General features: G+C 46.5%; 1 protein-coding gene across 1 annotated transcript; it reads right to left on the bottom strand.

The window, feature by feature from the left end:
- Positions 1 to 713: 713 nt before the first annotated feature.
- Positions 714 to 3,671, bottom strand: irf2bp2b (interferon regulatory factor 2 binding protein 2b). The gene is made up of 2 exons (XM_028973771.1): positions 2,345 to 3,671; positions 714 to 2,019 (listed from the first exon to the last, which is right to left on the bottom strand). Exons 1-2 carry the CDS (start codon positions 3,108 to 3,110, stop codon positions 1,241 to 1,243), a joined length of 1,545 nt encoding a protein of 514 aa, XP_028829604.1. The 5' UTR covers positions 3,111 to 3,671; the 3' UTR covers positions 714 to 1,240.
- Between the last annotated feature and the right edge of the window lie 22,315 nt (positions 3,672 to 25,986).

Below are 25,986 nucleotides of genomic sequence, written 5' to 3'. Positions count from 1 at the left end.
AAACTGAAAATATCTTAAATACACTACAGAAATAAAAATATAAAAATATAAATCCAAAGCATTTTGCGATTCTAAGCTGAAGAGAATTTCCAGATTTCTTATGCTGTGTTAAAATGAACTGTCCTGATGGATGACAGGTTTGTAAGATCAATTCCTGGAAGACACGTCGAAACCGAACACCACATATTCAGGACCCACAGGGCTGGAACTGCAGACACGCGTCCATCTGCTTCAACCACAGCATGGAAATAAAGTTTAATGTCCGTAAAAACTTGCGGAAGGAAAAGAAAATCAAATCAGAAAAAAAACCCAAAAAAACTCCACATACTAACTGCTGTGTTCCTGGGCTTCAGGCTGTAATGGAAAACATTCCCAAAAAAAAAAAAAAAAAAAAAAAACTCTTTGCAGGTCTGGGAATTCCTCTATTCTGAGCCCTTTACTCCGTATTCCTCTCTGCTCTCGTCACTCTCATTATTTATCAGTCATTAGTCAAAAAAAATAAACGTAAGTGTGAAACTGATCTACCGGTTGCGGATAGAAAAAGAAAACGCACCCCCCCCCCCCCCCCCCACCCCCATGCCGCTTGTCTTCCTCCCCCTCACGCTCTCAGGGCTCCATTTTGTTTCGGCTGAAGTTATTGCATCACCCCCCCCCTCTCCAATGCCTGCTCGGCGTCGATCCCGGACAGTAAGCAATGCACAGACACTAAAAGGTTGTTATTACAAGGTCAGAAATTGTATTTGGCAATTTTTTTTAAAACAAGTGCATACATATACAGCTAGAAGCATTTTTCACTTTTGCCAAGTGCTTGTAAAGTTTTATTAGTCACATTCTAGGCTTGACCATGGACTGTCACCAGACCTAAAAGTACATTTAATGTTGGCTTTAGACATCAACGGAAAAAAGCAAGGGGACATAATCTGTTATAGGGTGTACATACCTTTTTTTATCTTCAAAAAAATATATAGAAACACAAATGTATTCAAAAACAAGAGAAGAGGGGGGGGGGTAAAATAAAAAAAAATTTACAGCCATGTTTAACGAAGTGTTTACTTCCCTTGTGTCCATATGTACATGTCCCAAAGATTTGCAGAGGGGATGGTATGCAATCTGTATGTTCTTACAATCATATATGTTGCTTTTTCATTGTTGGATTGTACTTTAAAAAAAAAAATGAAACAAGATGGGAAAAAAAAGAACAAAACAAGAGAGATGGTTGAAGGAGTGGAGGAAAACAAAATCAAGGGTCCCTTTCCTTTTTTACCTTCACGTCCCCAGCCAAAATGGTGGCTATCTCGCCCTGCATGAACGCCCACGGGACATTGGACCCCACCAACGGGCACTTTTCGCCGCTGGGACAGTACACCTCCCCCGTGGCACCCTGCTGCTTGATGCTCTCCCTGGAACAGGGGAAGCAGAACTTGTGCGAGGGCACGGAGGGGCACTGTACGAAATGCGTGTCCTCCAGACGTTCGTGGCACAGCGTGCAGCAGAGCGGGACGCCGCCCGGGGGCACAGAAGAGTCCGGAATGCTCTGGGGATGCCCCGTCTGGGAGTCCATGCCCGGAACGGCAGTGGTGGCAGGCGTCCCCGCGCCCCCGCCCAGGGCGTCCCGCTGAGGCATCCTCCTCTGGCCGACCGAGGACGGCGACGAGGGGCTGCCACTGTTCCGCCGCGCCGAGCCGCCCGTGGTCGTCGAGTGGACCTGGCTGCCGTCCTTGGGTGAGCCGGTGCCAGCGCCAGCGTTGTCGGCCGCTAGGATGAGCGCGGCCATGGGAGACTGGCCGTTCTGCACCGCGGCCGTGGCCGCCTCAGAGGGCGTGGCGTGAGGGTGAGGTGACATGGTGGACGGGGGTGCGGCGCCTCCGAAGCCTGGCAGACCCCCAGGGGGCATCTTCAGCACATCAGAGGGCGACGGCAACCACGGCTGACCCTCACCATTTTGCTTGGGGGCGGAGACATCCCCGTCAGGCTCGGGAGAGGGTTTCCTCTTCATGTTTCTGGGGTGCTTCCCTCGATCTAAAATCCGTGCAGAAAGAAAAGGGTTAACACACACACACACACACACACACACTCGTCCACTCCTACTGCCCGTGCATGACCTGCTGCTGACACAGTTTTACAGTCGGGCCATGTTGCAGCCCCCACCTTCGCTGGATTACATGTCAATATTGTGGCTGCGCTCCGTCACGTGACGTTTACTAAACTCCGCCGTTTAAAAAAAGAAACCTGAACACAGTGCACTTTTTTTTTGCCTCACAGTGTCGCTTCCTCAAAAAAAAAAAAAAAAAAAAAAAGAAAGGGAGGAAGGGGCTCGCGCCGGCGTCTTCTGCATGTTTATTACCTGCTTTTGAGGAAGTGCCGCCCGGCTCGTATCCCAGAACCCTCGGCGGCATGACCGCGTGCTCCTTCTTGAACCTGCTGTCGAAGGTGTGCAGGGCCATGATCTCGCGCACGGTCTTCGGCTTGCCCATCCACTCGTCGCCGCGCTTGTGGCCGTCGCCCAGGTCGGACGCGCCGCCGTCGGCGCGGTGCTTGTCCTTCAGCTCGTCGGCGCGCTTGGCGCCGTGGTCGCCCATCGGGGCGGGGCGGCCGTTGAGCGCGTGGACGGGCGGCAGGGTCCCGTTCACTAAAGGCACGAGGTTCGGGGGGACCGCGCTAGTCCTGCGGGGGTTGGGGCTCTGGCGGTTGAGCTCCGGCGGCTCGTCGGGTTTGGGAAATCCGTTGGGGACGGGAATGCCGTTGGTCTGCCTGCCCGGCTGGTACTCCGGACCGAGCCGGGGCGGCCTGTCCGTGCTCAGCGGATACCGGTCCAGCGGCTGCGGGGGCCGCGAGCCGAGCTCTCCGGCCGGGTGGCCGAGCGACTGGATGTCCTTGCCCGACAGCTGCGCCTTCCCGGGACCCGGGGAGCGGCCCTCCTGGAAGCCGTGAGCCCGTTTCAGCTGTCGCGCCGTCTCGATGACAAACTCGATCCGGTCCGCGCCCTCGTAGTTCACACAGCCCCGGCACACCGGCTCGGTAAAATCCCAGATCATCGCCCAGGGCATGCGGGGCAGGTCGCACAGGTAGCACGACTGCCTTCTGGAGGCGGCGACCGCCGCGGACGACATGGCTTTCAGACGCGGTGGGGAGGAACGAATTCACCGAAAAATCCCCAGATTCCCGTCGAGCGTCCTTTTAGCCTTTACTGCTGACAAAAAAAAAAGAAAAGATACAGTTGTTGTTGTTGTTCTTCCTCCTCCTCCTCCTCTCGGTTCCTTCCAGCCCGGCAGGCAGAGAGAGCAGCGGGAACTCGCGCTCACTTCATGGCAGTGCGCGCCTCACTGCTGGGTCCCGCGCCGCGCCGCGCGTCGCGCCCCGACGCGCGCTGACGTCACCGCGACGCTTCCAGCCCGGGCTTCTGTTTACCTGATGCGCCGACGACCCGCCCCGCTCGGCCCCGCGCATGCGCGCTCGGCCCGCTCGCCCCCGGTGCCAGGGACACCGTGAAGAGCGCGGCGCCTGGTTAAAAACAACGACGTGGTCCGGTTTCTTTAGTTGGCCGCGTTTGGTGTCGCTGCCCAGGAATGACCGCGTGGACCGGAACACGGCAAATAACTTTGCACTTAGGACCCGGTGTGAAGTCGGGAAGCCGCGTTAGCGGGCGCCGGGTGGAAATCTGCAGCCGAGATCGGCCGAGTATTGTGAAATTCCACAGGCCACGCGGCGCATGCGCCGTCGCGGCTCCGTTCAGCAGGGCCACATTCCGGCCGCGGTGCCAGCGCGACGTCACGGGCCCGGCTGTTCCCAGCCGGCCGCGCATGCGCAACACGCTCGGACACGAACACAGCGCCTTTTGTACGGCTGCACGTTTCCTGGCCGTCTGCGGAGGGTTGTGCAAGTTGTTTTCAATAATTTACGTCTAGCGTTTACAAAAAATGGCTGCACTTACACAGTTTAACAAACACTTGCATAACTGTGATTCTGCTTTACTGATTCAGAATTACTGAACGCCCCTGGTGCCGTTCTTGCGCATGCGTCGGAGCCTTTAAACCAGCAAAGAAAGTCGCTCCGATGACTCAACCCACGCATTTTACTCTCCCTCCGATTCCACGAAGGGTTTATTTTCATGACTAATTTGCGAAATACTGCACGAAATGCTTGGTGGCTGATTCACTGCGTAGCACGCAGCCGTCTTGTCGGTCAGCGCCGTGTGTTGGATCCGAACTGCGTCTCCTTCATGCTTTCCGCCCGAGGGCTGCGACTTGGATGAGGCAACGCGGTCTGCGGGCGCGTTTTGAACGAGGAAGTGAAATACTCGGTCACGTACTCGCCTCTCACCTCGCCCATCCGTGGAAAAAAACAAACGGAGTCCGGGCGCGGCGCCAGAGATCAGGCGCTGGCGGAGCAGGTCTGAGCAAGCCGAGCCTGCTCGACCGGCCCACGTGACCCCGACACCGGCACGGAAAGCCCGTGGCCCCTCCGAAGGACGGACTGCTGCTCTAACTAACATCGGCCATTAGGAAACAGTTTTTATTATCATTATTATTATTATTATTGTACAGTCTCTTAAAACGGAGACCTGACCCGCGAGACGCCCCACCGCGCCGCTCGCCACGCATCTATTTCACCCGCCGTCGGAGGGGAATCTGCTTACTGAACAGATATTGTGTCCCTCCGTGCATTACATCATTACCACATGCCCAGTTCCACCCAGCAGGGAGAGCGAGGGAATGTTAAACAGAGAGAGAGAGAGAGAGTGCTGAATCGTGCGACTCGGAGACAAAGGCCCAAGGCAGCCAGCATAGTTTGGATGCCGTGCAGCATGTTTGCATGGCGAACGTTTTAGGCAAATGACAGGAGATAAAGGAAGAGATTTGCCCGGCATGGCTTCTCACAACATTGCTATGATTCGGTGTCTGTGGCGTCAGGCGCCTGTCACGTCCCCGGGCCCAGTCGAAGTGAGAGTAACCCATTAACGAAACGCCACAGATTTAGCACCTCCAAGCTGCTCCTGCCAGCAGTAGGTTACTTCAGTCCACTGGCGGGGAAGAAACCACGCCGTCACAGAGCGCATGGCGGAAAGCACCAGCGCGTCGAGCCGGATTATGGCACGTCTTAAGACCCTTACGCAGCTTTTCCCGTCCTGTTGTGCCGCCACGTCTGAAGGTAAACTCCAGAGTAAGGCTCTTAGGTAATTAAGGTGGGAACATCCCATGCCCTCGAAGGCCTTGATGTGGCCTGCAACTCTTTTCCTGCTCCTCCTCCCCTCCCCCTGCTTCCCCGAACTTGAGGTTGCACAACCTGCTTACACGGGCTCGAGAGCCACTGTAGTTGGAGCACATGGCTACTCTTGCCACCACCTGTTGGGTGGCATGTCTCCTCTGATGAGATTGAGGAGGGCACGGGTCACGTCCCAGTTTAGAGTGGCACGCTGGCACCGATCCTGCCCCAGGGCACACGTACAGCTCATACTCTGCTGGCCTCACCTCATACCAATATCTAAAGTGCGTGCTCTGCGTCCCAGGCAGCTGGTAGCTTTGGATGAATAGCTTTCCAAGTTCACCTCATACATTTTGAGCGGGTTTCAGAAAACACAGACAGGAAACTGAGATCTCGGGGGAAAGTGCGGTGACGGTCACTGCGGTGAACATCTCCATCACCTGCACAAGGCCTCGCACGCAGAACCATAGTTGTGAACGAAAGTGAAACTGTGCAGTTTGATCCAGTGTTCCAGCTAAAACAATGGCTGATTGAGGTGCTCGGTGAACGCCCTAACAGCCCCGCGGCTTCTCAGGTGTCAACAGGGACGCCGTTCCCATTTCTGACTGCACTCATTACCACGTAAAAAATGTGGACAGTTTCATACAGAATGAAATCTCACATCATTTTACCATTTCCTGTGGTGGTGTGTGGCGACAGTAAAGTCAGTGTCAAATACAATTTCGACCTTCACAATCATACACTGCCAAAAGTTGTCCCCCTGTTCTGGTTGCAGGTGCTCAATCCATGTCCATGTTGGGAAATGCAAGAGACAAGTTTTTGTAGTTCAATGTATTAAGTTTTAACAACAGAACAATACATTTGAAGTGCAAGTTTTGTGGTGCTTAAATACTTTTGTCTAAAAAAAACTATCAAATGTAATCTAAGACCAAAAGTTTTTTTTTTTTTTTCCCCAACTTTCCAATTCCTCACCCACATTTGAATTATCCATTGGCGGCAGATGCAATAAATAGCACTACTACAGTGGAGTCAGAAATGGACCACCATTTACCTAATTAGGTCACTGCCAGTGGCCAAAGGTGCCAACTTTGCCGTTTTAAGCAAATTAGCAAATGTCCTCCAGCTTCAATGGGCAATATTTCTCCCAGGGCTGGGGTGAAAATACTGTACTGAGTTGATTCAGCTTTACTGATGCACACACCGCCTCCAAAAAGCTGAAGAATGTTGTTTGCTTGCTTATTCATTTTATTTGCTTATTTCAGTGGTTCACTATAAAATCAGAGTAGAACACTAAATGAATTTTCATAGCGTGCTGCATACCTGCTCTTTCTCTATATATCTGTGTATATATATATATATTGTGTGTGTATATATATTCTCTCTCTCTTTTTTCTTCACCCCGCTCTAAATTTTCTCATATTTTCTGTACTATGACAAAAAGGCCCCCACGCTTTCACCTCCCAAGTTTCGCTCACATCCGCAGCGTGATGAAAACAGCCATAATGGGCCGTGTTAATGCACTAGCTTTTATTAGAGGCTGAAAGCCAGCGGCGCTCTGAGAGCACGTTAGCCGTGATTGAGGAGCAGAAGCTACATTTCACTCGACCGGCAACGGCAGCTGAGCACGCAGCCACTAAATCGCCGAGTCATTTCCTGTCTGCGCAGCCCCCACCTCCCTCCCGTACCGCTGACAGACTGCTGGTTTTGGGGCGACTCTGAAGGGCAAAGCAGAGATAAATATGCCCCGGTCCGGGACGTCCACACAGAGATGTGGAGAGATAGATCTGATGGATCGCAAAGACCTCCACAGTAAATCACTGAGAAGATGCAACCAAAAAAATAAATAAGTCAGAGGTTTCATCTGAAATCCACCAGTGAGATCCACCAGGGTCCGATTTCTGCCCTTCGTTTGCTGTAGTGGAGTTTGGCTGAGACCGAGGCACAGAGCTGAGAAACGGACGCCATTTTGGGAGCTGTGCAGTGGCACGTAAGCATCGGTCGGACTAACCACTCAGCCAGCAGCTGCGCCAGTGACACCGACCCCGCAGAAAATGGCAGCCTGTGTTTTAGGGGGCGGAAACCGTGTTTTGGACGGTCGACGTCTGTGGGGGCCGAAAAGAGGTGATGTCACTTTAGATTTTCTCTCTCTCACACACTCGCCCTCTTTCTCGACTCCCCTCCCTCCCTGCTCCTCTAATCCTCTTTGCAGGTCTGGAGAGGAGGGGTGGCCGACTGCCAAGGCAAGGGCTGCTGGGAAATGCCGAAGGCTGCCAAGCGAGGCCCAAAGCACACATCTTTGTTCTCTGAGACCTTGTGTTCTGCCAGGCCTCTGGTTCCAGTGCCGCATTATGACTGTCCTGGAAGCTCTCCAGGATACAGAAGACTGCCCCCCCACTCAAAAAAAAAACCCCAACATTCCCCACTCTCTCTCACACCAACTCACTCACACACACACACACTCTCTTATTCATCTAAAGTCTTTTCCAAGGCTCCCTGCCAAACATTCTGCAGTTGCCATGGCAGCAAGGGCAGAGGGAGAGGGAGAAGCAAAACTGTGGAAGATTGGACAGAGGTTGAGCTGGTGAGTCACTACTGGATCCAGATATGCCACATCTGCAGCTGACACACACACACACACACATATATCCTTCTCTCTTTCCCTCCGGGCTGCTGGTGCAAAACAGCCACACACGTTCCGTTCTGGCTCTTCACAGCCTCCCCACAGCCCCATAAAAGGCGCAGCAAGAACTCAAACTGAAATAAGAAAAAGGTTGTGGTCTGCATAACCCCACGTTGAGGATTGGAAAGAGGGACCCCCCCCCACCCCCCTTGTTTCCTCCAGACTGGTTTTCATAATCATCGCCAACCTTGAGAGGAATGCCAGACCGGAACGGCCCAGTTCAGCCAACAATAGCTGATCTCATACATGCGTTACAGCTGCCGGGGCTGGTGTTGTAGTTGTTTTATTATTATTATTATTATTATTATTATTTAAATATTTGCTTGGCTTAGATGGAATGGAAAGTCTTTCCTGACCCACCCTGCACATTTTCACTTCCTCTCTATTGCATGTAAAACAACAAACCCATCTGCCCTCTTCGCCACTCAGGTAACGGACACAAGCATTGCTTTTCTTCCCCCCACGTAGCTTCCAAATATAACACTGTGGCTCTGCGATAGGAGTGGAGTCCGTGGTGATGTAACCAAAGCCCCGAAGGCAAGAACCCAGCAAATAATGGCCCTGCTTACGTAACGTCCAGACAGCCCTCACCACAAGCCGCTCTCAGGCTGCCCACTTGAGGATGGAAGGGGGAGGGGGGTTGACATCAGGGAAAGAAGATCATCCAGCCAAATGTTCAAAGTCCAGCAGAATCGAGCACATGCCCAACTGGGTATTTCAAATGGGTGCCTGCTTAATTAGACAAGGCGGCCAGTGCCGTGCAATAGGCTTTTTTTGGGGGGGTCGCACTTTACAGGCAGCAAATTCTCTGGAATATATGTGTCATGCTTCACCCACAAGCTCTAATGCACACATGCATTTATCTATATGAGGTTTTTATGCAATTTTCTTTTACTGTAGCTGTAGGAAATCCCATAAACCCACTTTGTTGACAAAAGTGATTTCGCAGCTACATCTGTTATCCAGATCAGAATAATTTTTTTTTTGGGGGGGGGGGGGGGGGGGGAGAAAGAGACGCAGAAGCCCTCAGTTAGAGCTCCCATGTCACGGAAACATCTTTTTTATGACCTTATCCGTGTGAGTCACACGCTGGTCAAGCAGTGAAAAACATCCTCAGAGTCGTCCTTTCCCCATGGCTTCAAGCCTCCTGCCCCAAGACGTCACATGGAGTGACCTCAAACTCTGAACCAGAGAGGAGACAGTTCAGGGCTCCTATTACATCCAGATGTGTGTGTGTGTGTGTGTGTGTGTGTGTGTGTGTGTGTGTTGAGCATTGGGTATTCTGGTACTGGGTCTCCTCTATCAGGGATCTGCCTTAACGAGCATCAATAGTCCCTTTATGGTCTCGTTCCGTCTGCAAATCATTTGCATTCGTTATCGTCATGCACTCAGGCTTTGTTCCCTTTTCCCTGTGCTGTAATCTTTCCACAAAAAACATTCTTTTTCTTTTTGGGGACATTGCTCTGTTAACCACTGACTTTCTGTGCTTTGTAATGTCAGCAGAGAGAAAGTTCTGCTTTCGTGTGTTTGTTCATGGTGCAGTTCAGCATGATGTGACGTGTGTGTGTGTGTGTGTGTGTGTGTGAGATGACTAAGTACTGAATGCATTGCTATGAATGTGTTCACTGATGTATTCCATTATAGTACATAAAAAGTGTTCAGAGTGCATTTTGTACATGTGTAAAACAGCTGTGTTGTATCATTATTTGTTCTTTTTTCTTGTGTAATACTTTTGCTAGTTACTATATATGGTGTGTGTATGTATGTGTGTGTGTGTGTGTGTATATATATATATATATATATATATACTTACTATATATCAAAATCAACATGAATAAAATACCAATATTATTTTCTATTCTCTGTCATCCACATTTGAGCAAGTGAAGCAGAAAAGTGCCGCCTCATTGCCTTCACACACATGGGCTTTATGACCAATTAAATGTGATAGTAAAGTCACAGTCATAATACATGACATGGGAAGTCCCATGTGGCACTAATTCTGACACAACCTGGATAATACGCTGCTGTTAACAACTGACCAGCATCATCAGCATCAACATGATTAAAATTACCAGGATGAATATTATTTTTCATCAACTGCATCCACATTTAAGCATGCAATGCAGATTTAATATTTTTATAATGTATTCTAAAAAAGAGTAACTGTGTTCTAAATACTGCCTTGTAAAATGTATCGTAAACTGAATACAGATTTAGTATTTTGTATTCTGAATATGTAGGTATGTATTCTGTCACTTTCAAGGCTTTTGTATTATATAATGATGACAGCTAATCAATTACTATGTTTCAAATTACTTGGTTGTCTTTGTGAGACTCTGTCTACCACCAGCAGGCAGAGTAGACAGATGGATTATGGGTAACCTGGCTTAGCCGTGGGAGATGAGAAAGAAGAAAGACAACAAGATGGGGAAGGGCAGAGACGCTGCTGCCAATCTGTCAGTGTTGTGTTGTTGTGCTTCCACCCGCGCCCCACCTGGTTGCCACTCCCCCCTCCCTCCGCTTTATCTCTCCACCTGTCCCTGGCTGTCAGTGTTCCTTTCTTTTTTGTCATGGTACCCTTCCTCTCTGTTGAGTTCCTGTCTCTTTTTCTTCCTTATTGCTGTGCTATCTTTCGTTTTTATCTCTCCGTCTTTTACTAACACTCACACACATGCACACAGACGCACACACTTTCCCCTAGTACGGCTCGGAGCAGGGAACTGTGGTACACTGGGTGCCCTTGGCGAGACAGATAAGCTGCTGTAATGTGATTATGCGTCCCTGGGTTGTGCAACTGCTCCACTTACAACTGTTCTGAGGTCAGTGTTGCACATGGCCGCAGGGCAGGTGGTAGCAGGTCAGCAGTGAGCCCATGCGGGTGGGGGCGGGCGACGCAGGCCTGTTTGACCCGCATGCACACCATTGAACTTAACCAGTGGTACGCAACTAACAAACAAACCCAGCAGGGCCTTCTACAAAGATAAGCACAATGCCAAGGAGGTGACTTGCACACATCCACACAGTGATACAATGAGGCCTCCTCATGGTCAGGTTCCCATTAATAGCTTTACCATACTGGGATATTCCATTTTTTATACATTTAACAGTTTGCACATTTCCTGATTTAGTAGGGGAACAGTTATGGCCAGAGGAGGACAATGAAGAAGATCCAGAACGTTTTCAGCTGACAGCATCCTTCACTCCTTACACAGGTAAACCGTGCGAGCTCTTGCTAGGAAGTGTTCAGATTATCCCCAATTGGCCGGCATTTTACATTACATCAGCGCTTTTCGGGTGATTAATAGTTGCACTCAGAAACCATCGGCCGCTGCAGTCTCAGGGTCAGATTGCACAAGGCGACCTCTTCACATCGAGGAGTTAAACTTTAACTCAGCGCCACTTTCAAAGGAATACAATTGTAAAGCTTCCTGCAGGGACGTCTGGCTGAGCAGTACTATCAAGCAGTTCTCTGGACAGACTGCAAAGGCTCATGGGAAAGGGGAGGGATTCTCTGTTCTTGTGAACGTCTGCAGGTCTACGTGTCACAGTCGGATGATGTCTGTGTCGGGTTCAGGGGCAGCTGACGCAACCGGCTACGCCAAATAAAATGCTGACTCCTGATGCAGGGGATATAGACGCAGTCCCTGCCAAGTAAATACACAACATTTGAACAACATTATCAAGAAGGGTTAATATTTCATGAACTGCTCTACAGATCAGACGTTTGAGCCAAACCGTGGACTTAAAAATGAATTAATAAATATAGGATACGTTGCTGTTTCAAAAATGCTCTTAATACAAACACAACTAGCTAATGTAACAACTGTAAGCACACATCAATGAACATTCTTTCTGGTAATTTTGGAGAGAATCTCTGAACCATTTCATGCATACAGAGTGAATGTGAATGTACTAAACTTACTTATTATGTCATGTTCAGCAGTCAGTCCTCTGAGGACAGTACATGTTACTATTGCACTATATAATATTGAAAACATTATTGTCTGTCATATTTGTTTTATATATTTATATAATGTAATATATTTTTTTTATCTGGCCTTTAGTGTGTATTAATATTGTATTTTACTATTATGTGCTATAGTTTTACACAGCACACTTTTGAGTATGTTTAGGAGAAGTAATATCCAGACATAGAATTTACAAATTAAGCCAATGCAAGTTCTTTCTGTCCTTGCGAGGTCAATGTTTGTCTTGCTGGGGTTCAGGTTGTTCTTTTCAGGTCATTAATAGTTAATACAGCCACAGTCGCACACACACACACACATACCTGTCTGCCTGCTGAACACACTGACAAGGTGCGCACTCTTCAAAGCAAAGTGTGCGCTTTCCCATTTTAATATTTACAAAGCCAGGAACAAAACCACCCACGTCTCACCTTTGCCTTTATCGATGGGTGCGAGTGATCGCACCGGGACACGGCTTGTTTATGGCGGGCAAACACTGGTGCTGAGCATCTGAGGCATAAACTGCACCGCTAATATCTGCTTCCCTGGCGCACTTGCATGGTAGCTAGTCATACACTACAGTACAGGAGACGTTGATTAAAACATTCCTCACTGTGAAGTGCATTGTCATGACCACTGATTTCGCTCCAAATGGGTCACCAATGTTTCTTTGGCAAACACCAGAAAAGCACCGAGCATGCTTTTGTCATGTGTTTTTTTTTTTTTTTTTTTTTTTTTGTGAATGTCAATGCGTGGGAGATGTTCAAAAACATTTCTGATGATGTGAAGCTGCCGGTGGAAGAGAAAATGTGTAGGAGATAGTGTTCTCTGCCAGCGACGCAGCAGTTTTTCCCCCCCTTTGAAAAAAAAAGACAAAGGACAAGAAAAGAAATAGCTTTCAGTTAAGAGGGAAATACCAGAATATGATTGAAGAGATTTGCTCCTACAGAGCAAACAGACAGGCCAGAGACAGAAGGAGAGAGAAATCCCCTGTCAGACAGTATTTGTGATAGAGCCCAGTCAGCGGGCAATGACCTCAACTAAACTCTCCTTTTTTTTTTGGCGCTCGCTTCTCACTCCAATATTTTGAAAGGTTACAAAAGGAGAGAGAGGGAGAGGGAGGGAGAGAAAGGAAGCTTTGAATGAACACCAACAGCCCAGCTAAACAAATGATGGTGGTGGCGTGATCGACAAGGGGAGGGGACTCTCACGGTAGGCGGGGCCAATTCAGAAGGAGCAGCGCTCACACGGACTGGCCTGACTCAGCGTTTCTGACAGGCTTATTTCAATCGGTCCTTTATTAACACACACACACACACGTACGCATGCAGAGCAAATAGCCTCAGGATGCGTCACAGCTCTCACAGCTGACTGGCCTGAAATAGGCCTGTTAGGAAGAAGCACGAGAGAAACAAAGTAGGGAGGGAGAGAGGGAGAAGGAAGAGGGGAACGTTAGAAGACGGATAAGAGTGTAGCCTTGATCCTTTGAACCTAACGAGGCATTGGTTGGCCTAGTGGGTAAGGAAACGGACACGCAATCCCAAGGTTGCCGCTGAGGGTGATGGTTTTAAAGCAGAGGACACATTACGCTGTGTGCACCGTATGCTGTGCTGCAGTGTTCCATAATGACTATCACCACAAATACACAAATAAACACACAAAAACAAGGGCGAAGGCCGTATCACTGATATCACTTTTTGGCTGATACACACACACACACTGACAAATTTGCTCTAATTTAGTGAAGCGCCACTGCACTGTTGTTTGACAGACCAAAGCAACTAATCCAGCATTAGCCCATATCAAAGACAAACAGCGGCACACATGTCCTCCGTGACAGATCTATTTTTAAAAGAGCTCTTAGTGCTAATTCTAGTTTAGAATGTCTGTGTCTGTCTACAATCATTACTTTAAAAAATGTGACTGACTGAATGAATGAAATATAGCTAGAACATACCAACATCGCAATACCACATCCATGCAACTGCTGTGTTGAGAATAATACCAGCACTGACCACTGGTCAGAAAGTGGCCATTGTAAAATGTGAGCTAGATATGCAAGATATAAGCTACAAGGGGGCAAAGCAAAAATAGTTTCACTAAGCAAATTAGTAAATAAAAAAGTAAATGGTTAATCAGAACCCTGAGGGAAAAACAATCAACTATTGCCGAGAGAGCTAAAGAACTTGTGATGTGTCCCATTGTGTCAACAAGAATGGCACGCCCATTACAGCTGGCATCCTGAAAGGACACTTTACAGTACTGTACCAGACCCGAGGATCCTGACCCGGGGTAACCAGATTAAATGCAACACTGAAAGGGCCTTTGATGCTATGATGCTCATGGCACAGATGCTATAAATGCCTTATTTTACAGTACACTTATTCACAGTCTCGCATGCTCTATTTTTCCTCCCTCGCACACTCACACACACACACACACACACACACACACACACACTTTGTGAGCCTTTGCTCCAATTTCTTCATGTTAAACAATGCTGGACCTCTATTGAAGGCAGAATCTGATATCAGGGTGGCAACCAGATCGTGTGAGAGAGAAGGACCCTCAACTTCACAGCGGATTAAATGACTGTGAAAGTTGTGTGCGAGTGTGAGGTAGTGTAGTTTTACAGTCCCACTGCAGGACCCAGTGGGGAGATAATGAAGAGACGTCACCCCAGCAGACAGCGAGGGCTTTGAAGAGATAGGTCAACAGCAGAGAAGATCTCTGCGGAGTGCTTCACCCCGAACCAAACACTCCACACACAGAAGGCAGCCTCACCTTTACTCCATTAAGCCATGGCAGCACAGAGGTTTAGGTTACAGCAAACAGTGCACAATGTCCCCACCAGACTAAAGTGCAACGTCAGTGTGATCCTGATACAGACCTGACAGCAAGAAGACTTGGCGTTTGAAAAGCGATGCAAAAAGAGTACCACACTGTAAAAAAAAAAAAAAAATCCAGTTTCATTATTAAAGGCAAATGGCCACAAGAGAATCAGAGCTTTTTAAATCTCATAGATTTGTGGGTAAATAGTGGTAGGTGTAGAAAATTCCTATTTCATATTGGTAGTGTGACGTCCTCAGCCAAGAATCTCACACCCAGTTGTCAAGCTCTGCTTTGGCCTGGCATACGTTTACTCCTCCAGACTGGGATGAGGAGGGAGGAGAGCTGTGAATGAGCATTAACTTACTTTCTCCCTATACCATAAGGATAAAAAAAAAAAACAGTTACACACGCGCACACACACACACACACACACACACACACCCATCTGCTGATGCACTGCAGGACCCTCCGGCACTTTCCATTCAGTCTACTGAGCAGCTATCTTTTACGCTGCGCACACACACACCAGACGCTCAGCAGAAAGCATGCAGTATATATCTTACAGTCCACAGACTGTCACACATGTGGCCTGTCCCAGAGTGACACACAGACACGGCCTGTTCCCAGCATGGAAACACCACTGTGTAAACACCACTGTCTCTCTGCACGCCTCATACAGGGCTGTTTGTTGAAGGCAGACCGGGCCAAGGCACACCAACTACACACAGTAGACAACACAAGCAGGCATTCTGCATTCATGCAGCCTGTCCTGGGCAGCTGATTTGTGGCTTTCGCAATCGAAAGAATTTGCATATTCATTCAGATATTTGACACACACGCACACACACACAGAGAGACCTCCCTACTTTCCAGCGAGTGAAGTCATGTCCTCTTTGTTCCCCGGGGGCCAACCAGTTCATTTGCGTCTCATTCTCTCTCTTTTTTTTCCAGCTCATCCCTCCCTCTGGGGTAGCCCTTGAGTTGTGAGCTTTGATGTGTGTTGAGCTGCGTGTGGTGAACTCACTCTTCCACTTTATATTTGGGTAATGAATATACTGGACCACGCCCGAGTGCCGTTTTCCCAGAGAACTCACTCCAAAATGCGTGGTGGGTTTGGGGTTAGGGAGACACGCCTAAACACTGCCAAAATAACTCGCTATGACCCGGTGACGTTTGAACACCAGCGCCTCCTCTCACCGCACCTTCAGAAGTGCCGGAATGGGACGGTTCCACCGCAGAACAAATTCGCACGTTTGAACATGCATCCACATGCGGTCGAAGAATGTTCGTAAACACCGCATGGCACTGCTCACTTCTCTAGTGCTCTGTGATGATGCAATGCGTTTCAAATCACTTTCAGCCAAATGCAAGAACGAAAGCAAATGCCTGTTCTAACGGGTTTCTGCAGGCTGAGGCGCATGCCGCATGGGTGCAGGTCTCACAACAGCAGCGCTCTATCTCTCTAAATAGCCTGGTGCCATATTTTCCTCATTTTACATGTCACAGCATTAAGTGACAAGTATCCGCTTCCGACCTGACTGCTAAACGTGTGACGTTGCTTAGCGACAAGCCCAACTGCAATACTTGGGCAAGGGCTCGGGTTCCTCATTAAGGCTTCATGTCAGAACAGCCATTCATAAATGTTACTGTGATACGCTATCTACAATGCCATTTTGGCACGTATCAGTGGTAATATTACCAGCGGTAATATAATAAAGCGACATTGCAAGCTAAATACTAAATACAAGCTAAATACAAGATTACTAATTGGTGGCTTCTGTTCCAATTTCTTTGTGTAGCAATTTCGTTTGAAGTGTAGGCATAAAACAAAACGTTGTGCGTACTTTTTTGGACATCTCTAGTAATTGTGTGTGTATTTGTCAGTGGCTGATTGCGTGTGTTTGTGAGAGACATGGAGAGAGAGGGGGGCTTGGGAAATATGAGCTTGCGTAAGCAGCTTCCTAAGCCATCCAGCTCAGCCATTCGCTGATCTTGTCTACGCAGCATCCCTGGGGCTCATGGGACAGCTGGGTGTCCCCGGGTGTCCTGAGAGCCCAATCCTGCCAATGGCTCAGCTCTCATCGGGCTTCCTGCTGCAGTTGAGAGCAGAGAGGATTAGGGACGTGAATCATTCTCTCTGTTTCTCTCTGTCCATCATTCTCTTTCTCTCTTTTTCAATCCCTGTAGCCCCCCAAGCAATTTCTACTTCTTTAAAGTGCATTGTCACAACGCTCATTGGATGCAACTGGATGCTTTTAGCATTGTAGGTCAAATTTACAGCTATGTCTTCTTATCTATGTCTATATTAGACATAGTGGAAGGGACATAAAATATGTCTTTATGAATTAAAGATAAAACCAGGGACTTCTTGCTAGTTTTCTGTATAATGCAACCAGACAGTTTAATTTGAACATCATGACATTCACAAACTCTCCCACACTCCCCATTTGTCGTTTTTATTCATTTTCAATTATTCAGTGTTTTATGCAGATTTCAGGGAATTCTTCTTTTCTCTCTAACTGACTATTCTCCCTCTGCACTTATTCATCAATGCATTTGAAACTCTGCTGTCACTCATTTGTCCTTCATTCATTCATTCATTCCTTCATTCGTTCATTCATTGTGAACTGGATGTACATTTACTGCATTTATCAGACGCCCTTATCCAGAGCGACTTACAATCAGTAGTTACAGGGACCGTCCCCCTGGAGACACTCAGGGTTAAGTGTCATGTTCAAGGACACAATGGCAGTAAGTGGTGTTTGTGTCTTATTGGACTTCTGTAACAGAATATAATATGCAGCTTATGCAGTTGTTTTTAAACGGCAGTGTTTACCTCTTTTACCATCTCTCTTCAGATGTTTTTTGACAATTCCATCCATTTTCTCTTTTAACTCTGACAGCAGATAAGTGAAAAGAAGAAGGCAGAGTCTATACATCCTTTGGCAACAACTGTGATCTGTCATCTGCCTGAACCCATCCCTGCCGCACTCCGGGTAATGGATACTTTAGTGGAGGCCTATTAATGGAGGCTCTCCCACTTTCATGTGCTCGGATGCATATGCACTCATCTCCGCTGTTGGCCAGTGTTATTGGGACCATAGTGAAGGGAGGCGGGGGGGACCAGGGTGGGGCTATCAAGCTGCTGCGGTACTTGTGGTGGGTAATGGTGCATGGAAAACACCCCACCCCCACTTTATTCAAAACTCAAGTAATGGAAAGAGCCACTTTACCAGATCTGACATAGCTGGGTGTCACTAATGAGGAGAGCCAGAATGGAAAAAGAGAGCGAGAGGCTGTATCTGTGTTTGTGTGGAGTTAAATTGGTTGAGACTCTAATGAGAGAACCATGCACGGACTGTCTCCACACAATGGTTACTATGTCTGATGACACCAACACATCTCAGCACAGGTAAATGCATTATTAGGTTTCAAAATGAACAATGCCATTTTTTGAATATGTGTGTAGAAATTGTTGGCCGGTCATGTATTGTGTTAGCAGAAAATGAGAAAACGTATCTTCCTTTCCCTTTTAGATTCACTCCTGTTTTGCTTCACACCCTGACTGTACTTTCTCACCTGTCTGCTCCTAATGACGGCAGAGAGAGAGAGAGAGAGAGAGTATCCTGAGGGGACATCTCCAGACGAGGGTGTGTGTTCCCAGCACACAGGACACCGTTGCTGTGGAGGTGGGAGTACGTCAACCAGAAACAAGCCAATGTCGTGCTAAGGCTGTGAGACACCTCTTGTGCTGCTCTGTGTGTATTTTTCCGATCGCACAGCCCCTTAGCACATGCACACACATCATTCATAGACACTTACACTCTGTTCTCTGTATGTACGACTCTCTTGACATTTTAGCTGCACTTTCCTCCAGAGGGAGAGAGAGACAGGCCAATGGAACTACTAACTGTCATATCAGGGACGTAAAAGGAAAAAGGATGTGAAACAGATGGAGGAGAGGGGAGGCAGAATACATTTTGGTGTGTAACTCAGGAAAAACCAGCTGTTTTATGGTTTGGCGCAAGATGGAGAAAACTGATAGAAACCCTTTTTTCTTCTTCAAACGCTGGGAGTCCCATCAAAAGGCTCACTGGTTCAGCTCCCAGAATCCCTCAAAAGGGTCCGTGGCCTCTTTTAATTTAGTACCCCGGCACAACTGTACATTCGTGGAAAAAGATCTAATTTGATCTTACGTAAGATGGTGAAAACAAAAACATACTAGAAAGTAACCTAAGGAGACAGATTTGAACTGCCCCAGATAGCAGATGTTGCATAATGTGGACCACAGGGTGAGCTGTGTATGTTTGTGTGTGCGTGTGACCATATGATGTGGAGATTCCGGGATTGGGCAGTTGTGGATACAGATACAGGATATGACACCTAATCTTCCCAAATATCTCCCTGGTAACAGGCTGAGTAATATCAGCCATATTTCATGTTTGCGCATGTGTGCGTGGGTGTGTGTGTTCTTACTTTCCTTTTGACAATTCCAGTATGCATTGGTTTTATTCCATCGTGTCAATAGACATCAGCCTGCAGGCAAGGAATCAGTGTTGTTCATGGACATGCTGGTATTAGAGAGCAAGAACGAGACAGAGAGATCTATAGAGAGAGCAAGACAGAGAGTGTTAAATTGTCCCTGGCTGTATGGAATTGCACCTAGAACTGAAGTGTGCATATATGTGCATGTAGACTGACTCAAGGAAAATCAGATGACAGCCTTTACAGTGTCAACATATTAATGAACAATTACACATTACCAAAAAATATGGCTACCTATAACATGGTTACTGCTAAACCTCTCTCTTCTCTCTTTTATGGTGTCATTTTGCTTCATGCTTTAGCCACTGTTCTGGTGATTTGTCATAAAAAAGAAACCCAAGCATGAAAACTGCTGCAACATCTCCAGTTCCACTGTTTATTAATTTGTAGAATTTTTTTTTCAGTCACCCACTGTCACTTTGAATAAAAAAACAAAATCCTTCCTCTCCACACGTAAATTCATGCACTGATGCTGAATATGGATACATGGATTTTCTTGGTATGTGGACATTTTTCATTTGTGTTTAAAAGAATCCTGCCAACCTAACTGTCGGCCTGTCTGCGCGTGTGTGTTTCTGTCTGCAAAATTGTTAGGGGGCAAATTTGAAAACTCATACCATGTCTGGCTCAATTCCAAAAAGCAGTTGTCGGGAAAGGATGACAGAGAGAGGGTGGAAAAAAAAGTACAATTGCATACCAAGGTTTATGGCTGACAGCCAATGTTATCAGCCTTGGCGGTGACACACACACACACACACACACAGACACACACCCTCACCACACAAAAAATAAACAGTGACTCAGAGCGGTAATAGCTCACCAATAAAAAAAGAGACACTTTGCCCATTGAGAATCTGACCGCACTGGAGAGGGTGACTTTGATTACCGAGACGTGAGAGTGACCTGCAGTTGCGACATGCAGGACCACGTGGTGCCGTGCCGTTCTCAGAAAGAAAGGATGAAAAGGAGGGCAAAGGGGGAGGGCAGGATGGGGTGGAGGTGTAGTTCTACGGAACGCTGTTCCTGTGTGTGTAAGGAGAGAAAGGTCGAAGGTCGAGGCAAAACAAATCCTTGCCGGGCGAGCGCCGGCTTTTCCCAACTCTAAGCCAGGGGCAGTAAGCCGATCAGCCCCTCAGGGAGGGGGGCAGAAGAGGGGGTTCTTCTCCACAGCTGGCTGATTTATGAAAGTAGGGCACGACTCTGTTTGCAGAGGAAAGTTACAGCCTGGGTCCATTCAGTATACTCACATCAAAGTGTCCAACTGTCCCGGCCAACGTTAGCCGATTTCTTAATAAGAAGAATGATTCAACTTCCAAATAGCTTAACAAAAAGTTCCAGAGAGAAGCAGAATACATGTCTGACAAAACCTCAATCATGGAAACAGAAGCAGATTCTGTCAGGAAAATGTAATGAGTCTGAATGTTTGAAGTGAGGCAATTAGGCTCAGACTTTGAACGCGTTGATTATTTACAGGGGTTTAAATCCTCAACGGTTTGGCACATTCACCCCGAGGCCACAGTGCAGCTGTACGTGTGAGTGTGTGTGTGTGTGTGTGTGTACAGTAAGAAAATGTTATGACTAAAGCCTTTTCAGGAAGCCTCTGAAACTATTGCCACATTGAGTTGGGCAACATCTCCAGTCTTTCATCACATGAAAATGCAGTTAAACCAGAGGGGTGGCACCCGCTGAGGGAATGGCCGACCTTTGGTGACACAGACAGATTTTATCAGGACGCTCATGACACCATTAGAAAAAAACATGAAATCTCCCAGCCAAATCAAATTTACTCAGTCACACAATACCCCTTGTTATTCACGGTGTCATCTGAAATATGACTATATCCAGGCAAGTGAAGATTGCGGTATGTGATGTTGGAAGAAGGACTATGACTTCTTATTTCATTTCGTACTTCAATGATTCTTCAATGGTTTTTCCCCAGTTTTAAGCTTGATAAAAGTTTAATGCAACCTCACCCTTGGCCAGTCAACTAATATGAATTGGGTTTTTTTTGCTTTTATATATATCTTAGCAGGCTCCTAATATGACATCTGAAGTCCCTTTCCAAAATTTAACCTTGGTGCAAAATCTCATCAACTTTGAGCCAGTCCCACAAAGAGTATTCCCCAGGACGCACCATTTTGGTGCTTTAAATGCAAATGAGCAGGAGAGAGGCGGGACGAGGAGGACAGCGGCCTATAGAAGTGAGAAGGTACTTTCAACACTTTATGTTTGACGTAAACAGGAAGTCTTGTTAGTGTTTTTTCAGAAAATATTAAATTAAAAATATTAAATATTACATATCACCATTTCCAGCCACTACAGGACCATAGACAGGCTAGGGGAACTCGTATTAATGTTAAATAATCTCATGAAGTAAAATTCCATAATAGGGGCCCTTTAAGATAAAGGATACATTCAAACATAATCAAGGGCAACACGAGAAAAGATACTAAAGTAATCTGGATTATACTCCTCTCAGTATAAGCAAATTTAATAAATAAATTTAGTACTAAACTTTGACCAGGCATAAACACGTGTTGAGGTTGTGAAATGTGGTTGACACTGTGTTGGAACAGACACTGCGTAAATTTTGGTGATTTCGCCTTGCAGTGTTTAGCTGAGCACATTACCAATACTCATTCTGGGATTTCATAACATGCGTTTCCAAGGTCATCTGCATTTTGTCTGTGAGCTCTTAACAGAGGTCTTGCTGTACTTTATAGAAAAAAATAACATTTTCAAATCTGTTGGGGGAAAGAGCTGACTACTTTGTAGCTGAGAAAGGAGCCAAATTTATAAATCATGTCTTGACCCAGAACAATGCTTGAAAAGGCTCAGCCCGACTCTCTTCCTACACCCTGGCCATCGACCTGAGTCTGCCCACACACATAACCCAGCCATCACCTGGAAACCCACTGTGGTGAGCACTGCGTTGCCATGCCTACGGAATGCATACAAGTTGTTTTTCCTATACTTGCATGTTTGTCACGTTAAAATCTTCAATGCATATTGTAATATTAAAGCTAAAAGCAATTGTTCTGGTTAAAGAAGCAATACAATTACACTTTTTGAAATTGGTTGAATATCTGGTGCATCAGCAAACGTGGGTTCAACTTTACTTCTAACTTAATGTTCTATTTAAATGCATTTTTTGTAGTTGTAGTTTTTTTAATATTTTAAACATGTAAAAGGTGGCTAGAATATTTTTTATCTTTTAATCAACATTTCAGAAAACATGCCTCTTTGCACCACATGAATTTTTTGGAGACAACTTTCCTGTCTTTGTTTTTAAAAACCGTGTTTATGGACTTCAGATAACACACTTCCCTGACCCAGACCTGCAGAATCGTTTCATCTCCGTCCATTAGGAGCTGCTCAAATGTACGGAGAGTCCCTTTGCTTTCCTGAAATACTTGGCACTCTGGTTTCGGTCGTCCTGGCAACCTGGGTTCCTTTCTCGGCAGGGCTGCATTGATTGGACATCAGCTGGAAAGGAAGGGCGAGAGCAGCTCTGAGATTGCAGTTCGTGTTTTAGGAGCTCTTGCCTGAATAAACTATTCTTTCTGGATTTTTTTTTTTCTTCTTCAGTTCAAAAGAAACCCACGATAAAAGATAAATCTCAACAGGCGTATGTAGGGCCATGAGTTCATCTGCCACGAAACCAGTTTCTGGGAGGTCAGTCAATGTCAGGATGATAAGAGTCAGGCATAACTGGGTTAGCACGTTGCCGTCCAGCCCAAACCTCAACCACAAGAAAGCAAAACATTACCACAGAGGGCCGTTGCACAATAAACTGTTGAATCATTCAAGTCAAGATGTCTGCCGCCAGCACGGAGGCACAGCGCGGGCTCTCTGGGGGTCAGTGGAAGTGCAGCGCGCTGTGGGAGGCTGGAACACAAGCCAGGCATGAACCTTGACTTTTCACAGCCTTTCAGTGTTGAGAGACAGATGGAAGAAAGAGGGGTAAAGGTCACGACTGCAGCCGTGACTGCTGTTTCTGCAGGAGAAGTAGTGTGGCTACGCAAACTCCCTGCAGGAGGGATGTAACTTCATGCTTATTCGGCTTTCAACAAACCGAATCGAGCTGTAAGTCAACGCTACCTCGGCTGAGCCGAGGGGGTAGAAACCGCTGATCATTTGCAATATTGTCCCTACTCAAGATTAACCATCAGAGCAGGGTCTTGGCTTTCAGATTTTACTTTTACTTCCACATTCCTTCCGTGGTGGAAGAGAAAAATTCAACAGAAGGACAGTCGGATGTCCTGCATGAGCGGATAAAGCCATCAAAAGCCCTTTTTAATATGCAAATGTCTTTTCTGTGCTGTAGTCACTACTGCAGTGACACAGCTTTATAGTTTTTTACACACTAAACAGCGATATTCTGCCGTCACTGAAGACCCATAGACTGGGTTTTGAAAGTGAAGTGTGAATCATTGTGAAACCGCTAGGCCACCACTGTTTTGGGAGGGGAGTGGGGACTGTGTCGAGATTATGGGACATAGTGCAGAAATGACACTTGTTTGCTAGAGCAGCAGTATCTTAGAATGCTCATCTTCTGGTGGGGGGTGGTTGTTGTGGATTTGTAGTGGTCTTGTGGACCTTAACACCATCGGGCACTTTGACACAAATCTGAATACTTAAAACAACGAAATAACAAATTATGTAGTAAACCAAGATGTTCTTATTCTAACCCTTTCAAAACTGAAAAAAGTGAATACTGGCTAAATAAACACCTAATTGATTCAGCATGATTAGTACTTTAACTGAATCCGAACTGAGGCAGAGTAAGAAGCTAGAAGATGACACTCAGCTAAGCAGGATTCCTATGCTGAGTGGATAGGCCAAAGGTCATGATCGAGTGGTCAATCTTGATGTATGTTTGAAATGAACTAGGTGAAAATTCTAGGTTTGGGAAACTCAATCCAGGACAGGAAGGATAAACAAAAAGCTTGCAATCAAACGCCTGCAGTTTCTCAGAGGGAACTTGTGGGCCATTGTTAAAGAAATGCATTTTAACGGACTAACCTTTTAAGTCCAGTTTACTGTAGCTAGTTGTGAAGATCCCATTGCTGTAGTCTACAGTACAGGCCAAAGGTTTGGACACACCTTCTCATTCAATGTGTTTCATGATCATGTACATTACATTTTCATGAACATATACATTGGTAGATTCTCACTGAAGGCATCAAAACTATGAATGAACACATGTGGAGCTATGTACAAAAAGTGGAGACCTGGCCTCCACAGTCACCGGACCTGAACCCAATCGAGATGGTTTGGGGTGAGCTGGACGCCAGAGTGAAGGTAAAAGGGCCAACAAGTGCCAAACACCTCTGGGAACTCCTTCTAGACTGTTGGAAAACCATTTCAGGTGAAGACCTCTTGAAGCTCGTCGAGAGAGTGCCAAAAGTGTGCAAAGAGCAAAGGGCGGCTATTTTGAAGAAACTAGAATATAGTTATTTCATCTTTTTTTTGTTAAGTATATAACTCCACATGTGTTCATTCATAGATTTGATGCCTTCAGTGGGATTCTACCGATGTAAATGGTCATGAAAATAAAGAAATTGAATGAGAAGGTGTGTCCTAACTTTTGGCCTGCACTGAAAGAAAGTTTCACATTCTACTGATATAGAATATCATTCATCTATAATTATACTCAGAATGAGCCAGAGAGGTGATGTGATGTAACACGGCTCGTGATATTGGTGACTCATTGCACTCCATTCCAATTTGCATTCAAAAGAGGAAACATCATGTAACATTGCATACAGAACAGGCATCACTATCCTTTGTGATATGAAAGGATGTGTTTTTTTTGGAGATCTTTTCTAACAAAGACGTATAAGAGACTGTTCAGCTGTGGCAAACATTATGACCAGGGTGTGGCACACAAAAAAAAGAAAAAAAAAAACACATAAATTAACCAGAGAAATGAACGAGGAAACACTGCTGCATGCATTGCACACAAACACATCCTTCTTATTACAATCATTCAAAATGGGTTTTAGGTTTGGCAACAAGATTTAGCCGGTCGCCATAAAGAGATGGCCAAGGCTTTGTGTCCCATCCGATCACAAGGCACTCACTTACACACACCAGGGACAGACAAGGATAGCGATCCATCGGCTGATTCCAGTCGGCCATCTGTGTGCGCAGTAAAACAAGCCAGACCCCAAATTAGGCTAATTTCATAAACAAGGCTAGTCTCTGGCTAATGCTATTTGCTAACATGAAGCAGCTGTTTGCCTGATCTGGGACAAAAGCCCCCCTTTCAGACAGACGGAGAAACAGACCGGTGGGCATAGTGGCCCATTATTCTGCCCTGAAATAACACTATTGTACCAAAAAAGTGCTGACTCAGGCATTGGCGCCGTCGGCTGAGGCTGAGGAATGACCTTGAACAAGCACCTGGAGGGGAGCTGCCTTTTCAGCCGGCCTTGAGCTTGGCACATGACGTATCATAATATACTTACTTTCCCCCCAAATACAGAAAAAAAATAAAATACGGTGACGGGACGGATGAAGGGTTCCTAAGATAACAATTTAGTGAAAAACCTCAACCCCTGTTCCAAAAAAAAAAAAAAAAGTAGAATAATTTGCACCTCTCATGAACCCCTATTTTGTTCACAAAAGAACACAGAAAACATATATGTTTAATATTGGGACTAAAAATGGTTCAATGAACAAAAATTAAAAGTGGACATCAAATGGGATATACGTAACGGACTACAAATTAAACCATTTCAGTTGCTTCTGGAG

The sequence above is a fragment of the Denticeps clupeoides genome, chromosome 3 (assembly GCF_900700375.1).
Source record: "Denticeps clupeoides chromosome 3, fDenClu1.1, whole genome shotgun sequence".
Lineage (NCBI taxonomy): Eukaryota > Metazoa > Chordata > Actinopteri > Clupeiformes > Denticipitidae > Denticeps > Denticeps clupeoides.
This window is presented reverse-complemented; position numbering and strand designations above follow the sequence as displayed.